Below are 9,099 nucleotides of genomic sequence, written 5' to 3'. Positions count from 1 at the left end.
CTCATGGGGGTAGGATTCCACATTCATTGAGCATTTACCAAGGAACTGCCAGGCTTTTGTATGCTTCATTTACTTAAGATAAGACTGAGGGGCAGGCATTCTATTTTTAAAGATAAACAGGTACTGAGGGTGAAGGACCTACTGCTAACTGCTTCCTTGGCGATCTCCCAGAGAGACAACCCAGGGATATCTCTGGTTTCTCAGCGCCCCCTAGAAACCCAGATCATTTTGAGGCATTATTCAATAAGTCTTCCTCTTCACCTTATCTCTTAATCTGCAAGAAAACTATCGTTAAGACCTCCTTCATCAAGTCTCCATTCACCACCAGCTCTCAAACACACGCCCTCCCCCTACGCCCCACGCCAATGCCTTCCAAACAATTTCCTAACAGGGATGTGAGCAAAGTTTAAATCAATTTACCTGGCCACTGCAGGGATCCTGCTCTGCCTTCAACAGTTTCCATTCTTTCGGAGATGGAGCACCCACTCCACGTCAGGTAGGTGTTATTCAAATAGGAGAATTAAACAGGGTCACAGAGAGAAAGGCTGAAAAATTTGACTTTTTGGTGTTTACTTGTATAGAGGAAAAACAGCACATAGATGCATCCACAGTATTTAATTTGTTTGGATAATAGTTACAGATAAACAGGTACACTCCATATACAATTACCAATACTTTTTTATACAGTTCGTATTTCAGTACATCAACACTATTTTATTTACACTCTATTTATGTACATTAACATCTTTCTAAAGTCAGTGCATTGTCAACAAGTTTTATACAGTAATTTACAAGGTGAATGTAGTTAATAGTTAATTTAATAAATTTTCTGCTAGTCATGAATTAAAAAATTAATTACAACCAATATAACAAACACAGATCAAACAACATTAGTAGATTGTGCTACCTGCTTAAATAAAACATCTGTAAGGAAATTATTTTAAACCTTCCACTTTTTCACGGGACCTGTCCAGGTAGAAATGGACAGATTTTCATATACTGAAATCATGGAACTATAAAGCCTGCATTTTGTCTGACTTTATCATATTTTACCATTTAGGCCACTCCTTCCTACTTGTGATTACAGTCTTATTCTGAATAGGGTTTCAACTTAGGTATCCATTTAAAACAACCTTTCCAAATGCTCTGAGAAGAACTGGATAATAACTGGCCTCAGATATCAGAACACAAATGCTTAATTACATTGGTACCTACTATCTGTAAGGAAGGAAGGTTAATGAAATCTGACAATTAATGAGAATCATTTCCAGGGTCCAGATGACTAAAAAAAGACTGGGAAAAAAAAAAAGGAAAATATTTACTTCACATATATTTAAAAACAACACAGGGGGAAAAAATGCTGCCTGAAATAAATAACATTTATACTTTTGTTCCAGTTTTGAATTATCAGAGGAAAAAAATGAAGTGAGCAAAGAAACATAACTTTTGATGACCACTACTGTGAAATTATTTAAAAAAGAAAAAGACAAACACCAAGATAAAAAAAATGGACATGCAAACAAAATAAAAGCTTACTTCCTAAACCCACCAATTAAATTAAAAATACACACCATCAGTGTCTGGGATGTGTTTTGTTTTTAAATTTAATATGATGGGGCAAAATACCCCATATTCAAGTTAATTTATAGCCCTTACAGCCATCAAATATGAACATGTTTTAAAAAGTTCATTTGCATGTATTCTCTTTTTTTAAAGTGCAAAACAAAGAAACGAAGAACAAACAACCCCTAGCTGTAAAACACCATCTAGCTTTGATGCCACCTTCCCTCTCAGAAGCTCTTGTGCAACGTGGGCATGCGATGATGGTGCAAATATTGGCAACTGTCCTACTGCACTTCAGCAGAGGTGGGGGATCCATTTCTGAGGACACTTGTATCCTCAAGTAAGACGCCTCTACGGGAAGGGCTACTTGAGCTGGATTTCCCAGGATGCTGTTTTTCCCCCTACAGGGTCTCCGACCGACCAAGGCCCTGGGCAGAAGGCACACAGCTCTTAAGAGATTCTCCCTTTCGAACTGACCACTTCTATACGCCTCTGCCACGAATGACTGGTTGTGTCTCAAACACAAACACAACAACAGAAACGAAAAGCAAGAAAGGCATAGAAAGAGTGGGGGAAATGGTTTAAAAAATAAATAGAAAAATGTGTGTCCATGTCAGAAGAATCCTTTGCACACGTTCTGATCTTGCTTTGTCCATCTTGTCAATATAATGGAATAAAACTTCAGGAAAAAGGAGGTAGCATATCATGTCGTCCCCAGACAACACTACAATTTTTTGTTTGACTTTGACTCCAAGGAAATTCTTAGCATTTTGTTATGGTTATTGGTAAACTCTACACTCACTACATGTTTGTTTATATCTGGACAAGCACAATTTAGCTCCTATTTGGTCCCAGGTGGCTGGTGCCAAACCCTTTTGTTTACAGGCTAATGGTGGGCTCTGCCTGAAAGTTCTCTACCAGAGGGCTTGTGTGAGACACTTCCAAACCAAAGTATTACTACTGTTATGTTAACTGCTATTTTAATTAGGATTTTTATTTTGTGCTTCAGGGTCACAGGATAAAATAACTACATTTAGCTTGCCTTTCAGCGATGCTTCTGCCAAATGTTAGCTACAGGGAGCCATCTCCCTCACCACCAGCCTGTCTAGCAGCCAGAGTGGCAGCTTTACTGTAACACACAGTACTTTTTGTAATCGGATTCAAAGTCTTCATCCATGCTGCTCGTGTCTGCCATCTTTTTGCCATCGATCCTTGGCAGGAATTGTGCATAGTCTATCCCCTGCTGCTCATAGAAAAGAATGTAGGCAGAGTCGGTGTCAATTTCATCAGGGTGAAGTTCCTGCAGGGGCGAGAAAAACTTTTAATAAAAAAGCCGTCCCTATGCTGGCTCTTAATCCTTGCTAGGGAAGAGAGGACCAACGCTCTTTAATTACTAAACCAGACTGCTTCCAATCAATGTAATATTTTGGCTGCCTGATACCTGCCCTAAAATACGCCCTATTATTCTCAATGTTTGTTTCGGGGAAAATATTCTGACGATTGACAAATCAAAAGAATGACAAAAAACAAAGAAAAAAACCCATCAAATCTAACAGCTCAAAAGATAAGAACTTTTTCTCTTTAACCAATACCTTCTTTTTCCTCACTGTTCATGTTTCCATTCTCTAACCTGCTCATCACTTTTGTTCCTTTAATACTAAAGGCACCTATGTACCGACTCTAACAGAAATACCTATTTCCTATTTGGGACAAAGTCCATTATTTCAACAAATGTCCCCTAGATCTGCTGACATTTCTGTTTCTTTTATTCAAAGACTGGGGATATTTACCTTACAGCTGCTGTCATTATAACAGTACCACTTGCTGTTTGGGTTTTTGGCATAAGTGACATAATGGCCCCCGCCCAGAATTCCTGAATGGCACTGCAAGAGAAAAGAAGTAGAGGTATGTTAGTGGTTAACCGCAGTCTGGCCAGGACTCGGTAGTAGAACCCAATCAGGAAAATACCAATCACTTAAGTGATTAAGAAAAATGTTTTAGAACCACCCACCCTTTTCTAAAAACAAAACAAAAAGAAAAGTCAAAATTTAAAAGCTCCAAATCCTGTCATTTTATAGTTGTAACGATTTTTTAAAAAGCAACAATTCCTTAGGTGTACATAATTGTGAATGCCTTGAACCCGTGACTCCAAATTATAATGATTACATGATTATCCCCTGCATTACACTGGGAGCACCTTGGATTCTATCCAGAAGGCCAAGATCCACTGCTAACTTTTGTCTGTCACTAAGTTCGAAGCCCAGCAAATAAGCAGGCCCTGAAAAGATGACTGACGAATGAATGAAGATGAATGAACCACACAGAAGTGCAGATCATTCTGAAAACCATGTAACAAACCACTTACCGAAATTGCATATAGATTATAAATAGGCTTAACATGAACATCTTCTCTTTGGTCATCGGCACTGTCTTCTTCACTGTGGTTTTCAAGCTGACCATTGCTGTAGCCATTGCCACATGCCTCGTGCTCATACAGAAATCCATTGGCCAGAGCTACTTCGTGGTCCTGAGGGGTGACCAGCTCAGTCTGGCTGCCCCCCAGCATGTGCCCTCGGCTCAAGGCATCAGCCAGCTCACAAACTTGTCCAGCCCCATTCTCTTTGCTGGCATCCAAGTTCTCCTTACTACTTGACAGTTTATTTTTGCTGCCGATCTGGGGTAGCCGGAGCCTCCCTTTGCTCCTCCCTAAAGTCCTAGGGCTACTGTTAGGGCTGCTATTTTTGCTGGAGGGACAGCTGGTTCCGCTTTTTCTTGTTGAAGAAGGTGAACCTGTGAAAGGAAGAGAAGGAAAAGATTCACAAATCCAAACGCCACAAGTTTAACCAGCCACCAAATGCTAACTCTGAAGCCAACTTCTCAAGTGTACACATAAAGGTAAACACAGGCGTGTTCTGACCAGCTACTTTTCATTCCTATTATGTAGCCAATAAGTAACATTCTTGTCTTCCTCAGGCCAAGCTCCCACAGGCAGCAATGTCCTGAAAACATAAAGTACTATGTAGGGACTTAAAAACAGCAGAAAGATGAAAATAAGATAAAATAAAAACAGCAGAAAGATGTATATCTGAGACTAATATAACACAGTATATTAACTACACTGGATTTAAAATAAAACAAAAAAAATTTTAAAAAGACAAAAGAAAGGTAGTAACTTAGGTCAGACTCAGTTCAAAACAAACAACTGGACTAAGACGTATTACAAATACATATTCTCCTTTGTTAAATTAAATTAAAAAATACGGGATCGCCAATTATTAAGCACGTACCATTGCTAGGCACAGTACTGGGAACTCTCTCTACTATCTCTCTCTCTCACAACAATCTGGTAAGGTAGTGGGCTCAAACTTTTTGGTTGCAGCCTCCCTCACCTCCTTATATACTCTCAAAAATTGCTGAAGACCCCTAGAACTTTTGTTTATGTGGGTTATATCTATAGTACTCATATTAGAAATTAAAACTGAGGAATTAAAATATTTCACTGACAGTATCATCACTTATCATGGTGGCTCTGACTCCACTGCACATCTGTGAGGATGAAAGTTGAAAAGGTGAATACTGTCTTAGTATTTTTTATGAAAATAGTTCTACTCCTCCAGGCCCCCTGAAATGGTCTCTCAGAGACCCTCTAGGGGTTTCCAGACTATACTCTGGGAACCTCTACTGTAGGAACCAGGATGACAACTATCATTCATGATCACCATTTATGTAGGCAGATATGGTGCTTCGCTCTTGAGGAAGCAAATCCTCAGACTCTGGGAACTTTAATGAATGAGAAAACAGATTTAGGGAGGCTGCATCTCTTGCTAAAAGTCACACAAGTGACTCAAATCTAGATAGGTCTGATTCCAGATAGGTCTCTGCTACCTCACCAAGCTGTTGTTCCAGAGTGGAAGCTAGAGGGAAACATGAAGCCTACAGGGGTTCCAGGAAAGATCCTCTCAGGGTGACATCCAGGCTCCATGAGGCCCTCCAGCCTCCTCACCTTTAGGGCTACTGATGATGTTTGCACTGAGTGAAGATGGGCTCTTGCTCAGGAGCACATCCTCTTCCCCAGCTGAATTCTGAGCATCCACTTTCTTCACGTCTCCTCCCAGAACCCTGGGCTCAGAGAGGTCATCCCCCTGGGGTGTGAGTGGTTTACGCTGACAGAGAGCCGGGTCTCTTGGTACCAAAAAAGCACTAGGGTCAAAACTTTCACGAGGAAATTTAACAATTTTCTGCGATTTTATCCATCGACCATTTACAAATTGAAATCGTTTAAGGTGAATGATCTGGAGAAGAAAAGGCAGAAAACAATTACACGAAAGGGTTCAGAAGATACAAAATTACATTTAAAAACCCCATGTCTAATACATGTGAATGTTCAGGAATATATAATATTTTTCTCTCAAAAAGAATATATCTTATGTAACAGAGTTATTAGTGGGGCCACTGGCCTTTAGATATATAGCTAACATGGTAATCTCCTTAATTTCATAGCCTGTGCATATCCTAAATTCTTCCCAAATTTCTGCAACATTCTAGGAGCCCATATTTGCGTGCTTTCTCTGCTTCCTGGTCTTGTGACACACACTGACCTTTCCCTTCTTGCAACATCATAAAAGATCCACTCACAAGTATACTTCTGTCATGAAGACAGAAGACTATACTGAATATTTTGAAGAAAAATGGATGAAACTTACCCAATCTCCAATAGGAGGCCTCTCATTTCTTAACATATCTTTTGGTTGTTACCAGGGAGTTTCACTGTCCTGAAGAGCGTAAGAATCTCCTTTTTCCTTTGTGGCTTCTCTTTTCATTTTTAAGAGCAACAAATTCCTCTAATCTTATACAGTGTTACTATGTAATCTAGTGTGGGCACAGATCTTTGGGTGGCTACCTCTACCCTAAATGCTCACAATTTACTGTGTATATAAAGAGAAACCCTTCCTAAGGGGCATATTGGTATATGGATCTACAGGACCCCATCAAGCTCTCAACATAACATTGATTCTTCATTATTCTTTAAAGACATCAAAAACGTAGCTTTTAAATAAATGCCTTTACTGCATATGTTCTACATGATTATTACACAAGTATATATAATTATAAAAACCCATCAACTAGACATTTAAAATCTATGCATTTAATTTCATGTTAACTATACCTCAATTAAAAATAAACTTTCTCCCTTCCCATCTACCTGTCCCAAGCCTGCCCCTGCCCTTTTCCTCTCTTTCCAGAGTTCCCATCCCTGGAGCTGGCTAATTAATGTTATTAATTTCCTGTGCATCCTTTCCTGGGAAGTTGTTCTGGTCCAAGGAAAGAAAACCTACATTTACAGTGTCATAGAGTAGTAGGAAGAAGACATGAAGAAAAAAATACACACAGGTCTGGTTAAAATACACCAGTGCCTTACAGTTACATTTGATATGATACATCCACCCTTAAGGAAAAATACTTTCTTAAATGAACAGGAAGATCTGGCACTTCAAACTCTCCTGACAAGCAACAGAAGCATCTTCTACTCTATGAAGGAAGAAGGCAGAAGTAGTAAATCACATGTAAAAGAATACACAGGCCCCAGTGCACTTGTGTGATTGTGCTGTGGCCACGTGACCAAGCACAGTGGGACTGGAGACTCAGGCTCAGCTGCTCTTCTACAGAAGAGCCTGAGCTTCTTTCTCTAGAGCCAGAAGTGCTTTCACCTTCTCTGGAAGTTCAAATCCATCAGGATGCACTACTTGTGGCGCTTCTCACACACTGTACTGAACTACAGTTAATGGTCCATCTGACTTCCCTCTCCTTCTAGCCTGTATGCTCCTTCAGAGGAGGAACTGGCAGTAATATGTGTAGAGAAATTAATCTGTGTGCAACACAAAAACCTTGCACAGCACAAGTGTTGTAAACACTGCCACAGGAAGGGTCTTATTCTCAGAAGTAATAAAACTCTTATTTGTTCACGACTTCCTTCCTTTATGCCAGGCTCCTGCTCTCTCAGAGATAGGCTGTAACATACCAGGATGGGGGGAAGCCTCCAGAGATCCAGCTTCTTGGTTGCCAAGCAGTGGGTCTTACACTTGGAACAGTAGTACATCTCATTTTCCCCTAGCTCCTCCTCACTGGTGAAAGCACGGAGACAGCTGTCCAGGTTGATGGGCTCAGCTTGTGCTCGCTGACTCTGTTCCACACTCTCATGCTCATCGACAACCTGCAGATGGAGGGAACAAGAGGAATGGCAGAAGGAGTGGAAGGGAGGGAGGGAGTTTAAAATGGTCGCATGGCTAGGCATCATCCGCTAGGTGACTCACTCTCATTTTATTCTACATGAGGAAAAGAACACACAACTCAAACGAGTCTGAGCAAATGCAGTATTTGTACATTTACTTCCAAAATCACATCAATAACACCCTGGATCAAATTTCTATTTATATGACCGTAATAGCTTTTCTTGAAAATTTTCTGAACTCTTCAAAATGATAAAAACAAGGAATTGCCTGTTTGTTTTACAATTTTTGAATTATAATCATATATTTTATTTAATCCAATATATCCAAAACAGTATTACTTCAACATGTGATCAATATAAGAATTACTGATGACATATTTTAGATTCTTTTTTTACTAAGTCTTTGGAATCTACAATACTCCTTAATTTGAGTCAGGCACATTTAAGTGTTCAACATCCACATGTGACTAGTGGCTACGGCACCTCTATTTTACAATTCTGAAATCCTAAAACAGCTTACATGTGAGCTCACCCTCAAGCCAAAGGTGTTGAGGTTAAGCCATTTATTTTCAACCAGAAAGACAACATTATATTATGCTGCAGGCTTTATAAAGGCTAGGAGAAATAATATCACTGGAACGCAGATACCAGATCTGGATGAAATCAGGGTACAGAAAAGCTCGCCATGAGAAGGCAACATATGAGAGCATGAAACCCCACAGGATAAAACTCATTTGCATACTGATGCCATGTAAGAGAATTATCAGAATACCATGTGTATCATCTGTCTCCTGCCTCATGGGGCCTTTTTACCTGAGGCGGCAATAAAGAGATAGCAATAAAAGCAACAGCAGGCTCAAAAAATGCCTAACTTTGTTGAGAAGGCCCCTAATATCTGCCAAACCTCTCTGGTTCTGTTAACCAGCATGCTAGCTCTGGAGCCAGAGGACGTATGTATAAGAGAGAGGGCAAGTACAAGGGGTAGATGTGCAAGTATGTGTGTTGGAGGTAGTGTGGGATCAGGAAGGAGAGGGGGAGGTACCTAGAATGCAAAAGAAAAGGAAGAATTTTTCCTCTCCCATTCTTTTGCCACTTAACAGCAATCGAGAACCACAGCGGGTAAGGCATAGCATCAGGACTATGAACGCTACCGTGAGACTTCACACAGGGATCTTTTCATCCCAGGGTGGGGTCTGGACACCAAGTCCAACAATAACTGTCTCTCTTTCTGGCAAAGGGCACACACATGTCCATTACTGAACTTATTACTCACCCAGTCCAGAGGTGAATTTGTTCTCTTTGCCTGA

General features: G+C 40.2%; 1 protein-coding gene across 2 annotated transcripts in view; it reads right to left on the bottom strand.

Moving 5' to 3' along the window:
* Positions 1-600: 600 nt before the first annotated feature.
* The window catches only part of USP32 (ubiquitin specific peptidase 32), a 198,892-nt gene continuing 190,393 nt past the window's right edge, over positions 601-9,099 (bottom strand). For both annotated transcript variants that reach the window (XM_045773463.2, XM_045773464.2), the window contains exons 30-34: positions 7,583-7,774; positions 5,567-5,855; positions 3,929-4,353; positions 3,354-3,446; positions 601-2,863 (exon numbers count right to left, since the gene is read on the bottom strand). In XM_045773463.2, the coding sequence (XP_045629419.2) occupies positions 2,690-2,863; positions 3,354-3,446; positions 3,929-4,353; positions 5,567-5,855; positions 7,583-7,774 (1,173 nt within the window). In that variant the 3' untranslated portion in view covers positions 601-2,689. The remainder of the gene's footprint in view (positions 2,864-3,353; positions 3,447-3,928; positions 4,354-5,566; positions 5,856-7,582; positions 7,775-9,099) is intronic.

Source organism: Ursus americanus, chromosome 23 (assembly GCF_024610735.1).
Source record: "Ursus americanus isolate L20-20 chromosome 23, mUrsAme1.1.p, whole genome shotgun sequence".
Taxonomy (NCBI): domain Eukaryota; kingdom Metazoa; phylum Chordata; class Mammalia; order Carnivora; family Ursidae; genus Ursus; species Ursus americanus.
This window is presented reverse-complemented; position numbering and strand designations above follow the sequence as displayed.